At 42.2% G+C, this 25,829-nt stretch overlaps 1 protein-coding gene across 5 annotated transcripts in view; it reads right to left on the bottom strand.

Moving 5' to 3' along the window:
• The window catches only part of Reln (reelin), a 439,480-nt gene that overhangs the window by 74,769 nt on the left and 338,882 nt on the right, over positions 1 to 25,829 (bottom strand). For 3 of the 5 annotated variants that reach the window (XM_060373778.1, XM_060373782.1, XM_060373780.1), the window contains exons 27-38: positions 25,520 to 25,720; positions 23,102 to 23,334; positions 18,139 to 18,299; positions 16,096 to 16,303; positions 14,163 to 14,239; positions 9,636 to 9,794; positions 9,274 to 9,462; positions 8,470 to 8,743; positions 6,184 to 6,324; positions 5,894 to 6,071; positions 1,491 to 1,575; positions 547 to 729 (exon numbers count right to left, since the gene is read on the bottom strand). In XM_060373778.1, the coding sequence (XP_060229761.1) occupies positions 547 to 729; positions 1,491 to 1,575; positions 5,894 to 6,071; positions 6,184 to 6,324; positions 8,470 to 8,743; positions 9,274 to 9,462; positions 9,636 to 9,794; positions 14,163 to 14,239; positions 16,096 to 16,303; positions 18,139 to 18,299; positions 23,102 to 23,334; positions 25,520 to 25,720 (2,089 nt within the window). The remainder of the gene's footprint in view (positions 1 to 546; positions 730 to 1,490; positions 1,576 to 5,893; positions 6,072 to 6,183; positions 6,325 to 8,469; positions 8,744 to 9,273; positions 9,463 to 9,635; positions 9,795 to 14,162; positions 14,240 to 16,095; positions 16,304 to 18,138; positions 18,300 to 23,101; positions 23,335 to 25,519; positions 25,721 to 25,829) is intronic. The other 2 variants (XM_060373779.1, XM_060373781.1) reach the window with 1 other exon arrangement.

The raw sequence follows: 25,829 nt of genomic DNA, 5'->3' as shown, positions 1-25,829 counted from the left end.
AATATCGAGACAAGTCAATGTGATGGGGCTGTAAGATACTGTCTGCTTAGTCTAAGTTCCTCTTACTTTTTCCCCAATGATCTGTTTCACTAATGAAATGCCGCTCAGAAGAGTGGTACACCCTAAATGAGTTAAACAGAGTTGTTATTGATGAGTAACTGTAATAATGGATTATTAAGGGGAAAAAAAAAGCAAACCAAAATGCCTACGTTCTGTGACTCATACCTGTGATCCAGGCAACTGGGAGGCCAAGGGAAGATGATCTTAAATTCAAAACTGTTCTGAGCTATGTAATGAGTTTTGGGCCAGCCTGGATGTGGAGGGGAAGATGTCTTAGCCCAAACCAAATGATGGCAAACCAGTGAACTCTGACAAGGTGACAACAAGGTGGATCTTCACTGAGAATGGTCGAAAGGGAGGCAGGTAACACGTGAGTGGTATGCATAGTCAGTGTGCCTCTCAGGCAATCTTTCCTCCGTGACTTAGGAAGAAGAGCATTAACATGCGGTCGTCAATTCTGATCAAAACAGAACACATGCATTTTACCGTTATTGTACGGTTGCCAGAGCCTGAATCTCGTAGCGTTGGTTTGGGCACTGTTTGGCAAGGGAACGTTAATGAAGAGTATGCTGGTCGTTTGAGGGAAGTAAAACTCATCCATCAGGTGCCAGGTGATTCCGCCGTTGACAGAGAATTGTAGTAGGATGGAGTGGGACCGCTCGGGGGTGCCTGTGGAGAAGGCAGCACAGGTGTGAAGCATCCCGCCACGAGGAGGCAGCCTGCTCTGAGCTGACTCCATCAGCGCACAAGCCCGTTCATATTTACACAGACTTTCTGCTTCAACTGCTTCAGTGACAACTGAAAGTAGTGGTAGGTAGGGCTTTTATATAAAGTACATTTTAAAAAATACCCAGATGTAGTCATCCTTTCTCTTGAAGATACATGTATGACGCACATGTACACATGTGCCTGTACTCTTTCTCTCTTTTCTATACCTACGAGATACCAAATTAAAACTTATTCATTCTGCTGGCATCATTTTTGCAAAAGTTGAAACATTTAAATCAAGGGATTATAAATAAAAATCAGTTGAAAATGTCTTATACCCACAGTGACATTATTATTAAAGAAAATTATCTAATTAAATATGTAGAGTCAGAGTCACTAAGCAGTGTTTGGGGAGAATTCACATCTGTAAAACAGACCCTGAACGTTCATAAGTTAATAATTTTTAACTAAAAAGTCTGACAGCTAGAAAGCTGTGGTAGAAGGGTCAAAGGACATGATGGTAAGTTTACCAACTGGCGTGGAAATCACCTCTATGTTAAACAGTTTAAAATGGTGGCTGTGCTACCTCTTACCACTGTGGTAATAGGAATTTGTATTAAAAACCACGTGTAAACAGTGAAAGGACCCTCAGCAGGGTGACCTCTTTATGCACAGGACAGTTATTTTGGCGGAAAATAATGTGAACCACAGGGATAGCTTACCTTTTGCTATAAATCTGAGTGAAAACTGGACATACATAGTATTGGTGCAATCTAGGTCTCTTGAGATAAGCATTCTGAGTCCCTCCTGAAAACAAAGAGAAAGGGAACTGACTTCACTGCAGAATTACTTTGATTTTTTTTTACATACTTACCTTGTATTAATTAGCTAAGTGAGAGCTGCACAGTTAGACGTAATGACAGTTACACATGATGAGCAGCGAAGTTTTATCCAGCTCAAATGGAAAAAAGAGATCCTCTCCCTCTCTTAACAGCCTTCATTTTCTGTGTTTTAAGCAACACGATTTCATTTTCCCACCTCTAATTCATACTTTTCTGTGGATCTTATTAAAAAGTGGTGCAAAAAAACAAGAGCACCGTCCACTACCGGACTTTCAAAATTAGTCTTCTTTGATCACAGCATGTTGTAGAAGAAGGAAGTAGGAAAAAGATGAAAAATGTGCCAAGTGCTCCTGCTGGAGGCCAAGAACTAACAGCTAACTCCCAGGACTCGGAGGAGTCTTGGGAGCTCACCACTGCTCTGCCTGCTCCGCCAGCCAGCCCCGGGAGGTTCTCACTCAGACTGACACAACCTCCCAGTTAAATAGGGCAGAAGGAAGGCAGGTCCCCATGCCTAGACTGCAACCACTCGTGCAGAGAAGCCACGCAACGAGGAGAACGATCCCATTAGCTTTAGCAATTTTTTCTGCTAATTAACTACTTCTGGTTGCCTGGGATTGACATCTTGGAAGGTTGTTTTGTTCCTGTATACAGAAGACTGCGGTGACAGCAATAAACTACATTTCACTATGCAAAGATCCCAAGGTCCAAACAGACTTCAGGGTTCTCAGCTAAGCCTGCTGAGCGCAGTGACTTTCCCGCGGTCTGTGGCCGGGACGCTACCAGCTGACTTCCTAATTACCAACTAGCAAAGGCCAAATGTTGTATTAGCTAGGGAACATAAAAAGTTTTCTCTACTTCTTGTGTCTTACAGGCAGCTGTCACTAATAGCTGCAATAGCAAACACAGATTGAGTGCTTGTAACATGCTGGGCTTTAATAGACACTTTACCGACAACTATGCCTAAGAGAAAGATATTATTCTCATGTTGGAAATGATAGAGAAACAGATGCACACAGACACACACACAGACACACACACACACACACACACACACACACACACACACACAGAGAGAGAACAGTGTTTTGTTTATTAACTCATTTTTAATTTGGACAGAAAGAAAAAAATAATTTCATTTTGAATTTAGAATCTAAGAGGTATTCGAGTAGTATAATGAAAAACATCACCTCACCTCATTTATTCTCACCTCTTCACACACCACAATCATGAACTTCTGGGATTGAAGGCAGCTATGAAGGGCCATGTACCAATAAATGTTTTTTTTTTTTTTTTCATGCCTAACAATTCATGGCCTTCATGCAGTGCTTTTTTATTTTTTAATTAATTAATTAATTTTTTAAAATAAATTACAGTTTATTCACTTTGTATCCCAGCTATAGCTCTCTCCCTCATCGTCTCCTAATCCTACCCTCCATCATCTCCTCCTATCTCCCTCCCCCAATCCACTGATAGGGGAGGTCCTCCTCCCCTTTCCTCTGACCCTAGCCTATCAAGTCTCATCAGGACTGGCTGCATTGTCTTCCTCTATGGCCTGGTAAGGCTACTCCCCATTCAGGTGGAAGTGATCAAAGAGCCAGTCCCTGAGTTCATGTCAGAGACAGTCCCTGTTCCCATTGCTAGGGTACCCACTTGAATTGAGCTGACATGGGCTATATCTGAGCAGGGGTTCTAGATTATCTCCATGTATGTTCCTTGGTTGGAGTATCAGTCTCAGAAAAGACCCCTGGGCCTAGATTTTTTTTGGTTCTGTTGCTCTCCTTGTGGAGCTCCGGACCCCTCCAGGTCTTTCTATCTCCTCTTTCTTTCACAAGATTCCCTGCACTCTGCCCAAAGTTTGGCTATGAGTCTCATCATCTGCTTTGATACCCTGCTGGATAGAGTCTTTCAGAGGCCCTCTGTGGTAGGCTCCTGTCCTGTTCCTGTTTTCTCCCTCTTCTGATATCCATCCTGTTTGCTCTTCTGAGTGAGGATTGATCATCTTACCTGGGGTCCTCCTTCTTGTTTAGCTTCCTTAGGTGTACAGATTTTAGTATGTTTATCCTATATTATATGTCTAATATCCACTTATAAGTGAGTATATACCATGTGTGTCTTTCTGCTTCTGGGATACCTCATTCAGGATGATCTTTTCTAGTCCCACCATTTGCCTGCAAATTTCATGATTTCCTTGTTTTTAATTGCTAAGTAGTATTCCATTGTGTAAATTTACCACAATTTCTGTATCCCTTCCTCAGTTTAGGGACATCTGGGTTGTTTCCAGGTTCTGGCTATTACAAATAAAACTGCGATGAACATGGTTGAGAAAATGTCCTTGTTACATACTTGAGCATCTTTTGGTTATATGCCTAGGAGTGCTATTGGCACAGGAGAAAACTTCCTGAACAGAACACCAACAGCATAGGCTCTAAGATCAACAATCAATAAATGGGACCTATGAAGCTGAAAAGCTTCTGTAAAGCAAAGGACACTGGCATCAGAACAAAATGACAGCCTACAGATTGGGAAAGGATCTTCACCAACCCTATGTCTGATAGAGGAGTAATATCCAGAATATATAAAGAATTCAAGAAATTAAAAAGCAACAAATCAAGTAATCCAATTAAAAAATGGGGTACAGAGCTAAACAGAGAATTCTCAATAGAGGAATATTGAATGGCAGAGAAACACTTAAAGAAATGCTCAATATCCTTAGTCATCAGGAAAATGCAAATCAAAATGACCCTGAGATTTCACCTTATATCTATCAGAAAGGCTAAGATCAAAAACTCAAATGACAACACATGCTGGAGAGGATGTGGAGAAACGGGAACCCTCCTCCATTGCTGGTGGGAATGTAAACTTGTATAACCATTTTGGAAATCAATCAAGGATCCATTTGTACCAAATATAAAAAAAAAAAAATTCTTTTGTATCCAACAAGCTGTTTTAATAGTGGAATCTGTAACTCCTGAATCTGTAATACTAAGAGACTGCAATTTCCTCTCTTTATGAAAGAATGCCTTTGTAGGTCAAAGTCCAGCCTGCTGAGTGGCACATACTGAGCTGTCTACACCTAGCAGAGCTGATGGATAATACATGTAAGACATAATGGGTGGCCACTCTTGTGGCTAGAGGGAAAACACAGTCTATGTGCCCTTCTAACTCCCGAGTCTTAAGGCCTGGGTTAATTATATTGCTTGAAAATTTATCCTTTGAAGCATAGAAAGTGGCAGGGCTTCTGTTCTTTGGTTTTGTCAGCTCCTTGGAATGGGGCAAGTCAGTTGGAGATCCTGGGCCCAATGTCCTTAGATAAGGGGCTTCCAACGTGCCTGTGCTGTTCAGTGTCTCGGGTCCATCAGCACTTCCAGGGACTTAGGAAGCTCTCAGGCCAGTAAGCACTTCTCTACTGTTACAAAACTTGAGAAAAATTTGGGTTCACGTGAGTGTGCTAACTGACATCCATGAGCTATAATTGAAAAGTTCCAGGGTGTCTAATCTTCTCCGTGCTTGGCAGGACTCATTAAGGCTATACAGAAACCCAGGCAGACTTTTGTCAAGGACTTCATTTGCACACCTAGATTAGTCAATTTCTCCTTGCTGAGAGGGACGGGACGGGGCATGTGTTCACACATAGAGAGGTGCCAGCTGAGCACAGAGCTTCATTTGGCGGCTGAACATTTCTCTAACTAGACATCTAGGGTGGAATACAAAAGCACATTAATGATGTCAGAGAGCACCAGTTAACATGGCTTAACCACCCTGTTTTCTTAAGGTCACCTTTAGTAAAGATTTGACTGTTGGCACAAAGAAGTTTTTGGTTTTTTTGTTTTGTTTTGTTTTTTTAAAAAGCAACAAAGGGAAAGATTTTATAAAATCATCCATGAATACCATGAGGTAAAAATTCAGTAATATGAAATTTCCCCTTCTAGTAATAAAATTCTTAAAATTATGCACACATGAATTCTTATGTATAATTCCAGCAGGAAGTAAAAAAAAAGTATCATCTCCAAAGCAGAGGGAAAATGTTATGTGTAAATACAATCATCAAAGATGAATGCACTGGACACAGCAAGACCTTGTCTCAGAGACAAGAGTTAGAAGGGCACATAGAAGTGGGAGGTGAGGGAGGAAGAAAAAAAAGAAAAAAAAATGAATGTACTAATTAGGAGGAAAATGAGTGTGCACTAGAAGGCAGCAACTGTATGAAATAACAGACACCGAAGAGACCCGGAATGGTGCAGTGAGGCTCAGGAGACGACAGAGGAGCACAAAGGTCAGCTCACCCCTTTAAAGATCAGAGATGTTCCAGATTTGATGGTTTCGCCATTCAGATTCCCTCTCTCTGCACCATATACTTCAGGCCAAAGGTCAGGATGTAAGTTCCCATTGAAATCGTCTTTCAGAATGGAGGGGAGGGGAACAATAGGAACACAGAAGGGGCCACCAAAGCCCCGATCACACCTACCAAGAAAATAAGAGGAGGGGAAAAAAAAAGCATCATTTATTATGACTTCAACAAGGCAGTTTCATAGTGGCACTGTAAACAAGGAAACTGTCCATCTTATCAACTTACACGCAGCGTCCAGCATCACAAATCCCTCGTCCTGAGCACATCCAAGGACACCCTGAGGCCAGCACAACATTATCAATAGCCCAGGAATCTGCTCCTACAGTGTAGTTGGCCTGAATCCATCTGAACCGTGTCCTGGGAGAACTAAAAACAAACAAACAGCATACTCTTGGTCTTGTAGGAAGTTTTGAAAGCACAGATATCTATTTTATTTCCTATTTCCCCATGAAGCACCCTCGTCCAGTGTCCAGTTTCTTGTCCTCTGAGATATTGTTATTTGCACGCTGAGGAGTCAAAGCTCTGTCCTCCTGACCCATATGGAGGAGAGCAGAATACATGCTATCCAAACATTTCACCACTCCTCTCACAGGAAAGTCAACATGTGTGACATAGAAACCTTTTTGGAAAATACTCATTTCTGTTTTTTAAATTCTAGTGTTTGCTTTCATCCTTCTGCTGTTCTTTGGCACTAGGAAAAATATCAAAGCCTCAACAAAGAAAAGAATGGGGTACTTACATAGGTTTGGCAATGAAGATCCCCATTCTACTGCCCCTAAATGGTCTCTCAGAGTGTACGAAGCCCTGTCATACTTGTGCTTTCTGTGTGGTTTCTCAACATGCTGTCTCTAAAGCCAAGAAAAGGATGGAGCTCCTTATTTTCTACAGTGTTTACAGTCTGCTATTTGGAATACACTGAGCATGATGGCTCATCCTGATTGTCATGTTCACTGGCTTTAAACTCACAGCTGGAAACACACCTCTGGGTTTATCTATTAGACAACAAAGCTCCGCCCTGGTCACGGCAGTGCCAGGGGTGGAGAAAGCAGAGTACAGGCTTGACTTTCTGTTGGCTCTTGGCTGTGGATGCAGTGGAGCAGGTGCCTCTCATTCCTGGTGGATGGCCTCCCTCCCTGCCAGGATGGCCTTAACCTTGGAACTGTGACTCGAAACAAATTCTTCCTTCCTTAAATTGTTTTTGTGAGGTGTTTTGTCACAGCAGAGAGAAGGGTAAATAGCTCACTAGATCATAGGAGCACTTTCCCCAGAGGCAGAGGCAGCCTTTACACACAGTAAGAACCAGTACTGAGTATCAGTCTGCATGGAAGAAGACTTAAGTTATTTGGAATATAAAACACAGTCTACCAAAGGTTGACTCTCAGTAGTGCCATTTCAAGTGCCACCGTTTCCCAATACACATTTCCATCCATCCGAGGCAGTGATTAGCATGGAGGTTTTAAGATGGAAATCCAATGACGTCATGACTCTGCTTGACACTAGGATGGTTTCTCATCACGTGTACTGTCAAGACAAAGCCACTTATGACGATGCAAGCAACCCTTCCACCATCTTTGTCAGTGCCAGCCTATGTGTTTCCCACAACTTGCCTCACAATGTTTTAGTATGGCCAGATCCCCAAAGCCTAAAACAGAGACCCCTCATAGCTTCTTTATTCGTTTTTAACACTTTACTGAATACCTATTGTATTTCTAGTACTCTGGTACCTAATGAATAAATTGATGCTAGGACCCAGCTATATTATTTAGGGTAATACACGTCTAATCATCCATTTATCATGCAAAACGATAACAGAGATACTACAGTAGATGCTAGACAACCAGCCTAGGGGTGCAGGGGAAGGTCTCTGGAGGAGATGACATCTCTGCTCAGTGAACTTGAGTAGGCCATATCCAGGTGAAGAGAAACTTGGGAGATCATCCCTGTTGCTGTAAAGCATGACAGAATTAAGAGGCCAGAAGAAGCAGGAGTTGACGGGGAGGGAGTCCATGGAAAACTATTTTAGACCAAATAGCAACATGCTGCAGGGTCTGATGCTTTCCCCCTATCCTTTGATTGCATGTCTTATTTGAATTGTACCAGGAAAAGATACCTCTGCCTATCAGTGGACTGGGGGAGGGGCATGGGTAGAGAAGGGGGAGGGAGGGTGGAATTGGGAGGGGAGGAGGGAGGGAGCTACAGGGGGATACAAAGTGACTAAATGGTAACTAATAAAAAAATAAATTAAAAAAAGATACCTCTGTGTGTACTTAATGCAAAAAAGACCTATTGCAGGATACTGGACTCATAGTGAGTAGGAGAGCTGAGAATACAATGAGGAAATTACCACAAGTATTACTTCCGGAACTCTCTAGTTACATTTAAAGACAGCAATCCAGAGCACCTTGTACTTCTGCTACTTCCACGGATATGCCCTGCACAATTACCCTGAATTACAATCATTTTCAAATCAGGTGACAGAAACCCAAGATGCAGTCAAATGACAAGTCTCACTTGGTGGAGAGAGGGAGGTAGAGCGTGATCCGCCGCCAGTTCTGGAATCTCTCCGAGGTGTAAACTGAGCTCTCCGTGTAGTGCAGACAGCCGATGGTTGGAGGGACACATTCTTCAGTGACGAGATGCCAGTCCCTGCCGTTGTTCAGAGAATACTGGAGCTGTATGCCGTGGCTGCTGCTGAAGGGCTTGCTGCAGCCCATGCTCATTTCAAACTGCAGGAAGCTTGATGCTGACACGTGAAAATCCCAGGTCTCAGCATAACGAGGCTTTCCTACCAAAGACAACAGCAACAACAGCATAGAGGCTTAACAGTAGCACAGAAGCGTGTTCTCCTCTTCTACAAGGCTTATGATTGCTATCAACATTTCCTAAAGCAAACCCAAATAATGCCCTGTCTTCAGTGCCTCAGATCTGCGCTGGCTTTTCTTCTCATATTTACTATTTCCATACAGTTACTATGGAATCAGAAACATAGCAGGCTATGAGTTTGAAGATACTAAATATCTTAAGAGCCATAAACTCTCAATTTTGTAAATTGCAAAATATAGGGATGTCCTCTGGCAGATGCTTTTCTGCCTTTAAGTCATCTTCCTCCTCATCATGTTCCATGAAAGAAAGTTCCAAAAGGCTCAGGTGACCGGGTCATTTTGGAGGACAACGCAGCCCCTGCCGTCCATCTGCAGCCCCTCAGCAAAGGAAGTTAAGCACATAATTTTATAAAAGAAAATTCCTTTTGAGGTTTAGTTAATTTAGTCCTGTAGCTAATCAAATATCTTTCCGTTATATGGCGGCAATATATACCTATGTTTTCAGTGAATATGAGGGCAGTGTCCATAGAGAGGCAGTCAATATCAACTTGGCCTCCTTGGATCCGATACCAATTGGCTTGCAAGTCTATGGAGCCATCGAATTTGTCTTGAAATCCAGTTTGAGAGCTGTCATTCACTCCTATAAGAACATCATCCAAAGCCCACTGGGCTGAGTGCTTCCCTGCAATCAGATGAACAGCAGCAGTTGGCGAAGGTTCATTACACAACAATGTGAATTGTCTGGAAACTGACAGTAAATTAACACACACATACATTACAAGTTGGATATGGGTGCTGAATGATTTTTTTTTTTTTTTAAAGCTACCAGGAAAGTTGGAGAGAGCAGTAACTCACCGTGCTGCGGCTGCCACCACCGGAAAGCCGTGGCAGGCGTCTTTGCTTCCCTTGGCAGGTCAATGGAAATGATCTGTGGCTCCAGAAAAGACATGAAATCCAACTCTCGCAGCAAATGCCAAAGGATCCCATTGTCATTTGAATACTGAACAACAAGCCCTGAGTTCCAAGACATAAATTCAGTGACTAGGATGGCCTTCTTAAAGGCAAGGAATCACATTTTTTAAACAGCAGAACTGCAGCAACTTTGCACTGTGCCTCCGAGAAGGAACACTCATCCATCTACCTTACAGGGCATGAATCAGTAGACTCGAAGCCCATCAATTTCCCGACAGTGTCTAACGCACTGACTCCCAGTAAATGGAGACAAGAAACATATAAGCTCTTAAACACCACTCAGCTTTGTATGAATGATGAGCAAGCTGGTTAGGGAAACATAAAAAACCTGCTTCAGATCATGTACTTGACATTCAGAGTCTGTCCCGAGCATCCCAAAGTCTCAGGCCATCATTATCTACTCTGAAGTAATATCTTAATTTCCCGGCCCAAGCTGAGCGGCACCGCTGGCTGCTGAAGCGGGGGGCAGTAGGCTGGAAGGCTGCTGGGCGGACACCCTTTAAGTGGTGGCGCATCATAGAGTGACAAAGCTTGGTTAGGGAAAGCCGAATGAGGCCAGTTCATTCCAGGGTAGAACGGCAAGGCCCAACCACGCCTCTCCACTTGCAATTCCTCTTCCTGTTCTCTGCCCCACCCCTTCTGGTCCGAATCTCACGTGCTCACCCCTTCACCTGCCACAGGGGGTAAGATCTGAGGAGCTTCACATGAAAGGGACCTCACTGCTACCCCTGCTACTTCTCTCAGAAACGTTGTCATTTAAAAGGGAACAAAGGAGGAGGGAGGCTAATGATCAGCAAAGGAGAAAACTGCTATGGATAAGATTGTGAGGCTTTCTATATATAAATACAACATATCATGTGTGGATATAAATTAACACCAGTCATAGGAATTTATCTATCTGTGGGAGAAAGCAGGGGGTGGCTACATAATGGCTTACTCCACAATAATTCATTAAATTCGTACTGAATATTCATAAAAAATAGTTGGAGACACTGATTTACTTCATAAGTATTTAAGACCAGTAAAGTCTTATTGTATATTTTTAAATTATATTTTAACTCTTGAAAAATTATGAATCATTTATGGTATATACAACTTGAAAATATCCCTACTGATTAACTAGAACTCCTCAGTCCGCTGTATTATTAAATAACAAAGAGTTAATTAGCATAGAGTTTTGAGAAGTATGATAAAGACAAAGCTACTCAGTGCAAATTGACAGTACATTTCGGGTACTCTGACAGGTGACAATGCCAGGAACAACACTGACAAACACGAGAAAAGCTAGACACCTGCAGGGATTCAGTCTATTTACAACAGAGGATTCTGTCAAGTTAGGAGAAAGAGAGAGAGAGAGAGAGAGAGAGAGAGAGAGAGAGAGAGAGAGAGAGAGAGAGAGAGCGCCTTGCTGGTCATAATGTGCTGCATTCAGGTGCAGCGATGGAGAGGCTGTTAACTGAGGGGAGAGCTGCAGGTCAGGAGGGCCTCATAAAGAAAATGGAATCTGGCCTCTCTAGTCTTCATCTGAGTCAACAAAGGGGCTGTCCAGCAAAAGCACTCCTCAGTAGCTCTCATATTTATGCCAAATATGTCCTATTGCTTTTTTTTTTAGGGTGACGTTGGATGTCTGAGAGTTTCCTTTTCTGCAAAGGAAACTGATTTGAGTTAGTCTAGTTTTATTCAATTAAATAAGTAATGAAAAAGAGATGGGAGAGGAAGAACAGAAAAGGTGGGGTAGGCTAGCTGAGTAGAAACGGGCAGTTCAGAAGATGGAATAAAGTATTAGAAATGAAACGCCACGGGAATACAAATCTCCCTGATGGGTTCTAGTTTCTTCTACTCAAACTATGGCCCAAGACCTGTGTCATCTGAAAATGGGCTCTCCATCAGTGACAGTTTTAAAAGTACGTTCACAAGTTCAGTTCCCAGCAACCATGCGGTGGTGGCTCACAACCATCCATCATGAGATCTGATGCCCTCTTCTGCCATGCAGGTGCAAACGCAAGACAGCACACATAGACACAAAGAAATAAATCTTTTCAACAAACTAGAACCTAAATCTCTTCCCTCGGAGTTCAGACGGGCTTAGTAACTTGCTTCTAATGATCAGAATGTGGTAGGAGCCAAGGTGGCTTTTGAAATTAGGGCAGCTAAGGCATTACAGTTGAGCCTGGAGTGAAGGACCACAGTACAGTGCTTACTAAACAATGTGAGCCCCCTTTAGCACTATAAAAAAGATGGAAGGGCTTTGGGGGTTCCTCCATGCTTGGTTCTGTTCCTCTGCTGAAGCCGACTTACATGCAGGAAGATGTTCTAACAGCCTGTGGACAGGTCTGCGTGGAGGGAATCCAAGCCTCTGCCTTATTCTTGAAAGAGGTAGCCCTGGCAGAGTGTCCCGACCTCTCTTACCTGTCTGTCTGTCCACTGCCTTGCATACAGCCTCGTGAGAGATCCTAACCCAGGGCCCTTCAGTTGAACAGAGCCTGCTCCTGCCTTGCAGGAAGCATTGGACAGCACGTGCTCTCAGCCACGTGGTCTTTATGATAACTTGCTATATACTCCCCCTAAATCAGAGTTTGCGTGCTAGCAAATTTTGAGGTGTCCATCAAAACACGAGAGGCGTGGCTCGGGAGGTGTGCCCCTCGTTTGGTGCCTGTTTCTGCACTTTCCTCTCATGAGCTTTTTCAGGAGAGTCATGTCTACCTATCTGCAGCAAAGAGGTCCGCAGGGGTGAGCCCTTGATTTCAAACTATGATGAGGGAGGGCATCCCAGACAAGTGCGAGAGCGGAGGGATGTCATGAGGAAAAGCGAAATCCACAGTTTATGCCAGTTGCTAAGCCTCATTAACTGTGTCATCTAACACATTGTACATTTGAATAAGCCAAGTCGTTTCAGCTCATCCACTGAATGTTTAAAGCATGTTAAACATTTCTCTTTTTAAACTACAACTCCATCTGCATTCTGCCTAGTCTTACTGAAGACAGCCTAATTTTGACTTTAATTCCAAATATGTAAATTGATGCTTCAGCTTGAGTAAGTAAAGAATCTTCACTTTCATCATTGGGAGAGATTTGTTCAAGGATTTAGTCAGATTTACATGTTAACAACCAGTCTCCCATAAAAGGTTGAGAAATGCCTATGGGATGTGAATTATATGGATAACAAGTTTAAGGAAATGGCTCAGGACTAGCTGAGAACAAATTGCTTGTTCTTTAAGGGATCCTAAGGGGAACCAGCCCTACAGTGCAAATAGCATTTGTGAGAAGTATAGAGTGTGTGCTTCATGTCAACGGTAGGTGTATGCTTTCCACAGAGTCCTTTTAAATCCTATACATAAATAAGGGTACAAATAATGGGATTTTCCACAAGACTCAGGCATACAAACTTCTGCTGGATTAAATTTTACCAACTGTCATTTGCTTGGTGAGCTGGTAGCCAGACTGTTCTATCAAATTCAGCATTTCCCCACTGCTTACTTTCCATCTCAACGGCTTGTTTGCTTCCGTCTTTTCCTTGCAATCTAAACTTCTTTTCTTCTTTCTTTTCCTCCCTCCCTCCCTCCCTCCCTCCCTCCCTCCCTCCCTCCCTCCCTCCCTCCCTCCCTCCCTCCCTCCCTCCCTCCTTCCTTCCTTGCTTCCTTCCTTTTTCTTGTTTACTTCTTTTCCCAGAGCCGCCTGTTTGGTGGCCGTTAGAGGTTAGAGCTATCCTATTTCCCATCCTATACAAGGTAGCAGTGTGCTTCCTGTCCCCTTCAGGATACTTTCCCTTTCTCCCTCCCACATGGCTGGCAACACCCAGTTCCCACCCAGCAGACAATCAGTATTCTGAGTGCTGGAATGATGATATCAGATAATGTGTAAAGAAAATGTAGCACAATGAAGAAAACATTTTTTTTAAATTTTGTTTTAAGGAATTATTTTTTACTGCAGCATAACCAAGCTCATTGTGACTGATATGTCTGCGGAGACATTGCAGTAACTATAATTATTTTATCTGCAGGACAATCGTATCAGACTTAAAACAGACTCCACACATATCTGTAAAAGAGATGAAAGAATGCAACCTGGCCCATGAAAGTGAAAGGATGACTGGAATGATTACTAGAGCAGAAGTATTACGGTGGACACAGGAAACCACTTAAACCCCTCAGCCAGGGATGGTGACCAGTGTTAAGTAGAGTCCCTGGCTGTCTGCTGACTAGCAGGTACCATTTGGTCCAGTGCATCATACGCAGCCGCAGCCTGACATAGTAACAAGCTTAGCTGTCAGTGCTGTTTTAAGATTAAAGTTTGGAGAAAGATCCATCGGAGAAAGCTGTGGATTTCGTGTTAAGACAAACAAGCTCAGATCCCTCAAAACATAAAACAATAAATTAATTTACAAAAAATTTAAGAAATATTTCAGCTTACCCTCATTTCTAGCTCGTGGTTTGATGCACGTAATGCCTGATGTTTTACTTCCAATTTGTACATAAAACTGAACCAGTCTGGGGGAAACCAAACAAACATACAGACTTCAGTTTGCTTACAGACACATGAAAAACAAAAGCTCCCGTCATTCTCAAGTGCCGCTTCTAAAGCCAGAGGGACAGACGATGCGCAGAATGACAAAGATAACAGTGAAGTTACTTTGGCAAGCATTTAAAAAGGTAATTGATCCGAACAACTATTTCGTTCTGTAATAGCAATCCAAAGAAAAGAAGACGGTTGAACCCCCATCTCGTTGTGGCAGCTGATGTAATTTCATGACAAATTAAAAAAAAAAATCTAGATAATGCAACCTTGGGAACTCAAGATGAGGGAAACGATATTGCCACTGAGAAGCTGAAGGCTCAGGAGGGGCGCACAATCACCTGTCTGATACTGACTCACGGGGAGCTGGCTAAATTTCCCACAGCAGACACTCAGTGTGATGGAAACTGTGCCTCTGCCATGGCAACTGGTGGGTCCTGCTAGGCTGGCAGGCCTGTGAGGACAGGATGCTGAAGGAAAGTGGAAAGACTGTGAAAGGCAACACTGGATTTTTAGTAAAGACCATGCATAAAATTTATTTATTTATTTTTCTCATTTTCTTTTTCCTAACTTCCAGGTAATTTAATTGATGTAAAAACAGTTTCATTTTAAGTGTGCTACTATTTCATTTGCTCTTAGAGCCAAACAGTTCTTGGTTTTACCAGTAGGTGGCAGGGCAGGCATCTAAGTTTCCTGGGGGCAGTTTTCAGTAAGTAACCACAAATGGCCAAGTACATGGAGGAACCATTATGAGACATAAAATTCAAAGTTGAAAATATGTTTATTTCATCAGCTTACATTTAAAATATGTAAGAGTTTATAGGATAACAGAGAACTTTTGAAAACTAAGGTAATCTAGGGTTTTAGGTACTCTACATGCATTGTCCTTGGTTGGGGTATTAGTCTCTGCAGGGTCTCCAGGGCTCAGTTTTTTTTTTTTTTTTTTGCTCTGTTGGTCTCCTTTTGGAGCTCCTGTCACCTCCAGGTCTTTCTATCTCCCCCTTCTTTCATAATACTTCCTGCACTCTGTACAAAGTTTGGCTATGAGTCTCAGCCTCTGCTTCAATACCTTGATCAGTAAAGTCTTTCAGAGGCTCTCTGTGGTAGGCTCCTGCCCTGTTCCCTGTCCTTTCCTGCTTCTAATGTCTATCCCGTTTGCCATTCTGAATGAGGATTGAGCATCTTCCCTAGGGTCTTCCTTGTTGTTTAGCTTCTTTAGGAGTATAGATTTTAGTATGTTTATCCTATATTATATGGCTCAGATATAACCCATAGATTCAGTCTCCGGGAGGGTTCCCTAGCAGTGGGAACAGGGACTGTCTCTGATATGAACTCAGTGGCTCGCTCTCTGATCACCTCCCCTTGGGGTCGGGGGTACAGCCTTGCCAGGCCACAGAGGAAGACAATGCAGCCAGCTCTGATGAGACATGATAGGCTAGGGTGAGATAGAAGGGGAGGAAGACCTCACTTCTCAGTGGACTAGGGGAGGGACATAGGGAAAGAAGAGGGAGGCAGGCAGGGTGGGATTGAGAGGAGATGAAGACACAGCCAGGATACAAATCGAATAAATTGTAAAATATGATAATAATACAAAAATTTAAAAAAGAAAACTAAAGTGAATATATATTAAACAAGATAGGCCTTGACAATAAGTTGTGTTTAATATTGAGCTCTGATGTGATTTTTTTTATATTACCCATCTATTTTATTATATAGCTTACATTAAGCTTCATCTTCTACCTATTATAACCCATAGGCAGACACATTATGCAAGATACTCAGTAACGGTAGTCTATTATGTCCAAAAGAAATGTTCTAATCAGCGACTTGCCTGATGGTCCTGGTGTCCAGTGGGACCGTCCTGGCTTCCCTTTTCCCAAGGCCATTGAAGTAGAGAGACCTGCCGTCATTGAGTGTTCCACAGCCAGTGCCCACCTGCCCTCCCGTTATCTTGTACCACAGCGGGCTCAGCTTCCCCTCAAATCGGTCGAACATCTCACTGGGGTTAGGGATGTTGGACACACAGGTTCCCTGTGCAGCTTCAGGAGAAAAAAAAACACAAGTTTTGTTGGAATCACTACGCATTAAAGCATACACTTGGTACGTGGGCAAGAGTCTGTATCTGGCCTAAAGACAGCCATCATTACTAACATAAAAATTGGTGCCAGGCATGTGGTGTGTGCCAGAAATCCCAGCAGTTGTGAGACAGAAGCAGAAAATTCTGCAGTTCCAGGCTCTCCTTGGCCATGTAGTGAGTTCGAAGTCAGCGTGGGCTACATGAGACCAGTTGCAAAGATAACAAAATTAAAATTGATTAAAGTTGCCATTTCTGTCTTTTGAAAAAGATTAATTTTTAAAAGTCATACATATGTGTGTTTCCTTACACATGTGCACATTTGCACACGAGTGCATGTGCCTGAGGAAGCGAGAGGCATCAGATTCCCCAGGAGCTGGAGATACAGGAGGTTGTGAGCCACCGACGTGGGTTTTGGGAGTTAAATCAAGGTCCCTGCAAGGGCTCTTAGCCCTGAGCCATCTCTCCAGCCTTGCTACTAATTTATCTTTAAATGAAGACTGATACTGGAAAGGATAGATCTCCATGGCTGTTCCCACCTAGAAATTGTGTGTGTGAGCAGAGCTCTCGTCCAGAATAAAGTCATTTACTGTCTTTCTACTAAGAGGCTCGCCAGGAAGGTCAACACAGGATTTTAAGATGCTGTCCTTGAAACTACACATGACATAGAAGGCTTGCAGGAGTGAGCCAGTCTGCCTTTGGTTGTTCGCCAGATGAAGGCCTGAGAAATGACAAGCTGGGAAGGAGCCTTTTGATGTTGCTGCCAGAAAAAAAAAAACTTTAGAAGGAGATTTTGTAGCTTAAGATATTTTCTCCAATTTTATGCTTTAATCTCTTGAAACTTTTATGCAGCTCTCTTGAAACTTTTGCTATGGCAACACCCAAAGGTGAATGTTGTTAAAAAAAAACCAAAAAACAAAAAAGAAAAAAAAAAAACAAACCAAAATCTCTCCTGTAAAGCTCTTCTTTTGACAAACTCTTGGGTTTAGCATTTTATGTTCCATTTTAATTTTAAATGTAGGAAAGCGTATTTCATATATATGTGTGTATGTATATAGTATACATGTATGTATCTGTGTATGTCTGTATGTAGCATGCATGTATGTATCTGTGAATGTATGTACATATGTGTGTATGTGTATGTATGTGTGTATGTGTATATGTATGTCTGTATATGTATGTGTGTACGTATTATATGTGTTTATATATGTGTATGCATGTAGCATGCATGTATGTATCTGTGTATGTTTGTGTATATAGGTGTGTGCATGTATGTGTCTATGTGTCTATGTATATGTTTATATGTATGCAGTCTGATGCGCTCAGGGAGACCTTGCAGGCATATGGCTAAGAACTTGGTTTGGGTTTCCGAGAATGACTGCCTGAGCACAGGGCCCACCTCTAGCAATGTCTAGCTATATGACCCAAGAAGAATTGTTTAAAGAGATCCATTCTATGCCTCAGTTTCCTCAAATGTAAACAGTGCTGTGGCACAATTATTATTAGAATCAAATGAGATAAAATAAAAAAGTATTTACTATGATGTTTGGCATGATTTAGAAGCCCAAGCAATGTTCATTTTAATTACTATTTAATAACAAAGATATTCTCTTTAGGAAGTGAAACTTAGCAGGTTTACTTTTTTAGGTCACTTGAAACTACAGAACACCAAGCAGCTCAAGTGCCTGGAAGGCCAAGTTCTAGAATTCTTGGACACAGAAGACGATAAACTGATGAGTGTTTTCTTTGCAAGAATGAAGTTTTACAAGCAGCCTGTCAGAGACAGATCTTTGGCCTCACCTGTGTATCCGAGGTCACAGAAACACACGCCGGAGATGCAGTCTCCATGGCCACTGCAGTAGCTAGGACAAGGCTCAGATATGTACACTCCATCTAAGCCAAAGGGGGGTACATTCTTCTGGGAGCTGCTCTCCTGGATCCACCGGAATCTGGTCTTGCTGCTGGGAGAAACAAGTCTGTCCTTATGCTCACGTCTCACCAAGCAGAGGAGTGCAGAAAGGCTCACCAACGCTCACCAGAGCCAGAATTTCCCTGAGAGCCGTGCCTGTGTGATACACACTCACCCTTTGTAAGGTGTCTCTCAAATCTTTCTCATACCTGCCAGATCTCTTCTTCAGCATGAACAGTTTAACATCAAGGAGGGAATAGGTACAACGGTCTTACATTATTTTTTCTACAGAAGATCTTTAATGTCAGATAGATAATGTTTGCATGTTTTTTCACCCCATGCTCCCCATAACCAGAGATTACCCTTTTAATTTTCACCCTTCCATCATGTTAATTTTATGATTAGTTTTAGAAAGGCCATTTGAAAAAAAATAAATTTATTATTTCACAATTTCATGCATGTATATAATGTGTTTTGATCATGTTTACTGCCATGATACTCTCTTACATGCTCCCCTGTTCCCTCTGGAATCCTTCTTTCCAACATATTATTTGGCAGTCTTTTGAGGTCATCAAATAGAATGCTTTTTGTTGGGACATGCAAAGAGACTCTGGCTATTTGACATTGACAAGGGAAGGCAAGAGCTTGTAAGACCGCTGTCTTTCTGCCCATGATTCCCTCTGTCCTCCTTGTCTCATCTTTAAATCTCTAAGTTGCTTATTCTGTGATTTCTTAGTAACCAGATGGGATGCCTTTCAGCACTGCTGTGAATGAACAAAGAAAAATTGCCTTTACTACCTTGAGTTGGGAGTATCAAAATGACCAAGATTTCACTACTGTGTAATTCTTTTGGCATTTCTCCACATTGCACCTAATACCTGGTCCTGCTTCTGGTCTTGGTGATACAACACTGGGTTTGAACACAAGTGAGTGTCTTCAAAGTTGCTGGGATAAGAAGAGCTTGTAAAGAATTAAGTGAGCAGTGGCTGTGACCATGAGGTACCACATCTTGCCTGAAGCAATAGACAACTATGAGAAGAGTTAAGTTCTGTGCTGAACCATAGATATTGAACCATAGGCTATTTGGGAAGGAGAGAGGAGCTCATGTAGCTGAAATTTGTTGATGTAACTGTCCTCAAAGGATTTTCGTGAAGTTGGCAGCCCTGAAACACCATAATTATTTGATATGCAGACATATGAGTTTAAGTAAATATCTGTTAAAGTGGAATTGTGGGGTTCTAATCACATTCTAAATATCAGTTCCCATACCCACAGATAAGTGTCGGCCTTACCCCTTATCAAAGAAACTTCTCTTTGCAATAGACAGGGATGGTTAAAGAAAGCCACAAGCAATCAAATTGCCCAATTGTGGAGCCCGTGCCAACTGATACATCTACAACACAACTCCTGCACCCAAGGCTCAGGGGTCGTGGCTGAAAGAGTGTAAGAGCCAGAGGAACAGACAGTATTCTGTGAGATTGTGTCTCTTAGAAATGTGAGACTATATCCATAAAGCCTAAACAGGGACTGCCTGCATAGGAGCAGAACAAGGACAATAATAGACATGCTAGCTTGGATGGGGAAAAAACCTCAAAAAAGCTATAGGCAACTAAGGAATGCCAAGTGTGGGGAAAGCAGTCTTTTCCAGGGAAAAGCAAGCTGGTTATCCAATACATACATACAAGTAACACAGCACAGACTAAGAAGGTTGCACCTATGTATTTAGGAATGCCCACCCCATTTCCCACATCCCTCCATACCCATGCCCACACACCAGCAGTTAATGAAAATAGAGACTATACATTGAAAAGAGCAAGGAGGGTTAGTTATATGGGAAGATTTGAAGGAGGTAAAGGGAAGATGAAGATGATCTAATTACACCATAATTTCAAAAAAATAATTTAAAAAGTTCATTATAACAACAATTTGATGATGATGATGATATAGAACTAGTCAGGCCATCCAAAGGAAGGGGGAAATAAGCCGAAGTTTAGCCAAAAAAGACTGTCTAGATTTCATATTAATATTTGGAGATGGAGCCTTTGCAATACATTATTTGTAGACTTTGTGTGTCTCAATGGGGAGGCCTTTGGGAGTTGGGAGTGGCACATATATCATTATATATTCACCACTGCCAGTATCTGTCTTCTGTAGGCAAGAATCAGGTGGCTCATCGGAGCACAAATTACTCCTTTGAAAATTCCTCTTAGAATTACTTCTGAAAGAGCGAGTTTCCAGTAACTCCTGTAAGAATGCTGCCTCCTGGCAAAACAGCTCCAAGTCTTGATGCTTAGATGCTCAGCTTTGAACACTCCCTCTGGAGCTTCCTGAGCTCAGCATACTGCAGAGAGTAAGCCAATCACTCATTTACTTGGGGCAGGGAGGAACAGATTTGCCAGTCTTTAGCAGAGGGCTCGTCATCACAAATGCCACCAATCAGCAGGCTGGGTGGAATCCAAGTTAACCAGCAAGCTGGATTCTAATGGAGACAATTTCTTTTTTCCTCCAAAAGCTGAAATCCAAGAAAATATCCAACTATGGAGAGCCTCCAATTATTTGGCCTACTTTTTGATATGAAGCCCACGCTTTCCAGATTTCTCATACGTGGTTTTACCAACTGAGTTATTCTACTTAGTAATGAAGAAACTGTAACTTACAGATTTAGCCACATTTTTCAGAGCTTGGGAGAAACCACATAAGATTTGTGTTCTTTGACTCTTGATCATCCTGCCTGTTCTCATGGGGATTTCTTTAATCACCCTGACACTCTAGTCATTGCAGCAAAGGGGTCCGCTGGATCTTCTCCAACTATATTTCTGTATTAGGAGGAGCAGTTTGGGGCCATGCTTTCAGAAACAGGGTGGAAGAGGCGAGACAAATCAACAAACAAACAAACAAACAAACAAACAAACAAACGGCACTGAGACAGGCAGCTTCAGATGAATGGAGGCAAGATGACATGGCTACCACAGACGGCAAACACCAGACAGGCTCTTACGGAAGTGCTTCCTCAGGGAGGGACCTACGGAGGGCAAAACTGGCAGTTTTGGGCTGAGAATTGCTCTCAAAGAGAACTGTCTTATTGAAGGTGACTCCTTAGACACTGTTCTTCGATAAGCGAGACTGAATTAACAAGCTTCTTAGTGACAGTCAGACTTCCTATGGGCCAGGTAACTGACTGCCATGTACCTCCCATTTCTTATTATCCCCTCACTTTTGTTTTTCTCTGCTAAACTACAAAATAACACTGATACAAAAAAAAAAAAAAAACCCAAAGAAATTACATGTAACTTGACATGGATCTGATGATTGAAACAGATTTGTGGCTAGTTTTTTTAATAGCTGATATTTAAAGACTATGCTTTAAGCTGAGAGAGGTGGCACATGCCTGTAATCCCAGCACAGGCAGAGGCAGGCATAGCTCTGTGAGTTCAAGGCCAGCCTGGTCTACAAAGCAAAAGTCCAGGATAGCCAATGCTAAGTAGAAAAATCCTGCCAAGAAAACAAAACAAAAGAAAAACAAAAACAAAAACAAAACAAAACAAAAAAACAAAGGAAAAAGATTATGCTTTAAAGTTTATTGTGCTCACACAGGTTTTTACTTGTTTGATCACACAAGCATCCCAGACAGCCCACCGACAGCGATAGGGCATGTTCTTGAGGTCTACACACTTAACCAACGATGGAGGCAGAGAATGCAATTAACTTGAGTAGCCAGATCATTCTCAGTAAATCTGTGATCAAGTAGGTGAAAAAATGCTCCAGGCAGAAATGTGCTCAGCAGCTTTATGACCATGCTGCTTCGCGAATAGAACACCGTCCTGGAGCACAGGACAGGTTACCTGCAGCAAACAACTCTACGCCTCATGGCTTCTTCCAAAAAAAGTTAGCTTCTTGCTCCCTTGGTTTATGCATTGGCAAGGAACCTGCTTCTTGGGCTTGGGGCCTCAGACTGGTGCTTTAGTTCCTGCACAGAGCACGGGGGATGCTGAGTTCTAGACAGCCAAGTGCTTCACCCATTCACTGTGTTAGGCCGTGTCAACTTCTAAAGAGTGTGGGCATAAGCTGACTCATTTCCATTTGGAAGTCAAAGCCCTTGACTGAGACACACTTAATGTTACCGTCCAGAATTTAATTTCAAAGTGTCTAAGTGAAGAATGTTTCTCCACCTTTTCTAAAATGATAGAGTGAAAACTAATGATCTCTCTCTTGTACCTGCTATATCTGATACAAAGTGCTATAAATTTATTCTAGAATATTGTGCCTGGAAAAAAAAACATTTTTACAAAAAAAGTCAGAATACACCTGTCTTTATTATTATTATTTTTTTAATTTACCAATAGGGATGAAATGATTCTGTATTTCTTAGCTGACATCTGCTGGTAGCTAAGTTAGCTCCTCCTTTATTGAAACTCATTCACTTCAAATTCTCAGTCTATCTTATCTTCCATCAATGGATTTTTAATTTTTTCTGTTATTATTTGTTTTAGTAGTCTATTTAAAGTGACCATTTACAATGCAAGATACTTCAACTTTTCAATGTAAGGAAACAGCAAATAAATAAATATCCATGTATTGCAAAAGCTTTGTGTAAGGCCATGCAGTTCTTTTAACCCTTAGAATCTTTTATTTACTGCTGTTTGCCATTGCCCAGAACTGAACTTGCAATAGGTGGGTGATGAACAAATATTTAGTGAATGAGTTAATGCATGGATGAGCAAACAGGCTTCATCATCCACTTATGCTATTTTGGCAATTGTATTTCAGTTTTTTCCCCCCTCAGGTCACTACTTGGGTAGGAACAGCCAGGCTGTATGCCACTATGGCACACGACGAGGAGAGAGACTGCTTTACCTGGATGCGAGGGACCTGGGAACGGCAATGGTGATTCTTGTCCATTCTTCAAAGTCCCCCGTATAGTAGACGGTGGGCTCACTCAGTTCTCGGGAGTTCCCCTCACACCCTTTGCCTGCGGAAGCTGGAAAACAGCCCTCCTTCACCAGGAACCAGGACATGCCGGCATCGTGAGAATACTGCAGGAGGACGGGGGCTGAGCTGCTGAACTGACTGGCACACCCTATGTTTAGCTGTGAGAAAGAAGGACAGAATTAGACAGGGTTTTGATTCAAAGATGCTACTTATCAAATTCGGGGCAATGGCAGCCAGGGCCCCTTGCTTTGAGTTGGCATGACATTTACGTGATATGAAAGTTACAGCTCAGACTGAAGCCAGACCCTCTGTAAAATCCAGGAGGTTTCATTTCAATAGAGATCTGGACAAGCTCGCATCTTGCAAGTTTCTTGAGTCAGGGAGTATTTTCATTCTCATTCCCAGAGGAGACAAACAGGTTAAGAAGCTGTCCTTCAGCACATAGTTGCCCAAAGGGAGGGCTGTCTTTGCTTTCTGTTTTGTTTATTTCTTTGTTTGTTTTGTCCAGGGTCAGTGTCAGAAAATAGCTGAGTTTCTGTCGTAGTGTATGTTAAGCAACATAATGCAGAGATGATCTGTGCAAGTCAGACACCGTCAACACAGAGTGGGCGTTGCCTAAAAACTGTAAGATGTGCAACCACTACCGCCCCAGCCCAGCTGTTTCTGTTTTTCTGCCCTTTAGTTAGAGGCATGCATAGTTGAAATTGTCACACTGCAAGGACTTGCCTTTCACTTTCTGCTTTAGGGGGCTTTATTATCACACACAGCACTGCAGAGGGTGCACAACTTTCCCGGAGGGTGATGTCCAGAGAGGCCTCAGGAGTAGTATCACTGACTCAAAAATCTAGAAGCACTTGCATGTATTCTTTTTATGAAAGAAATCCTTTTGGTACATCACTAGGTTTGGGTATTGTAATTTAAGGCAGTTCCCCCCCTAAATTGATGTATGGATAAATTTTAGTGCTGTTTAGTTCATATTTTTGGTAACCACTGCTGTCACACGTTTGCCCTATTCATTTAGTTGATGCTGTTAGGCCCTGTGCGGGGCTCTCTCACAGCACCTGGGACCGCTTCTGCCATAACAGTTCTCACTATATGGTGACTTTTTAGCATCCTGGCTTATTTTCTAGTTTCTGAGCTCCCTGAGGACGAGGGCTCGGAATTTGGGGTTCTATATCCCCCCAACAGCTGGTATTACTCACATGGCAAGCAGTTACCAAGGATTAACCACAACTATAGTATATTATATACTATAGTATATTATATACATTATATAATATGGTATATTATACAAATGATACCAAAAGGTATTTTAAGGGTCTTTAGTATACACTGACTATCAATTCATGTCTAGTCCACAGTTAACAGCTAGCGTTAACTGAGAAACATTATAGCACTCTACAAACTTATTTGATATTAATATCAAGTGTCACCAACCCATGCATATAGACACAGGTACTGTTATTGGTGCTTTTCCATTGCAGTTTAATATCAAAATGTAAACAAAGGCAGATTACCATTTCCTAATTGTTTTATTTACGGCTAACTACCTTGTGTAAAGGCCTGTGAAAATTCTTCTGGAGAGCTATCCACAAACATCTGATCTCTTTAATGATTCCGTTGCTGAATTATTTAGTGTCTGCATCCTGTTGCTTTGTAAGGACCATGTAGTTGTACCAGCACATTAAAACTGCATTGCTTTTGGCTCCAGGATTCACCAATGGAGTTTTGTTATAAATGAACACAATGGAATTTTTGATTGGGCCCTGAGACAAGAGCTTGTCAAGGTAAATACTGTTTTAGTTGACATGTTATCACAGCATGAAAAACAACATGCTTTCAGGAAAGTGATGCAAAGCGAGTTAACCGTCACCAAATTGCAAGGAAGGGAGACAGTAAATGCTATAGGTAAATGAAATACAGGCAGGGGTTGGGGGTTTGGAGTCCAGTTAGCGCGTGCAAAGTCCTGGCCTTGATTGCCAACACACAATGAGAACAACTGGTGAGACAGACAACTTATCCAGAAGCATCTGAAAGCAGGGGGTTCCTTACACAGCTCTCAGACTGAGATACCCACCCAATTTAATTTCCAATTATGGGAGAGGCGTATGAGCAACCTAACACTACAGGTACAATTTCTGAGACCCCCTCAAAACCTAGCCAGCTGTTCCCCTTATGAGTATAGCTAAAAGCTTCATCGTTCTAAGACTGTGGAGCCTTCATTCAAGTGTGTCCCTTCTTCAACAGAATGTGAAAAAAAAAATCTGTGTTCTCTTTTTGTATATGCAAGTGGAGTTTTTCATTCCTTCACCTGCTCTAGGAAGACCCCTGTTGCATAAGTACCTTGAACTGGAGTACGTATCCAGGTTTCAGGGTCAGATCTCGCGTTACTGCAAATCGGTCTCCATCCGACTTCCCAAACACCATGGCTGAAGGCGTGGCGGCACAGAAGCTTTCGTTTTTCGCCATGCCTTCATTGGCCAACATGAGCCACACGCTCATTTGATTCATAGGATAATCGAAAGCTGGCTTCTCATAAAAGTTCTATTAGGAACAACACAAACAAAAGAGGAAGACAGTTTGGTATCTCTGAAAACAAGGAAGAAACGTTCATCACGTGCACGTCCTGTACCATTCACGTTTCCACGAAAAT

This window comes from Meriones unguiculatus, chromosome 21 (assembly GCF_030254825.1).
Source record: "Meriones unguiculatus strain TT.TT164.6M chromosome 21, Bangor_MerUng_6.1, whole genome shotgun sequence".
In the NCBI taxonomy this organism is placed as follows: domain Eukaryota; kingdom Metazoa; phylum Chordata; class Mammalia; order Rodentia; family Muridae; genus Meriones; species Meriones unguiculatus.
The sequence above is the reverse complement of the archived record's forward strand: the minus strand, read 5'-3'. Positions and strand labels throughout refer to the sequence as shown.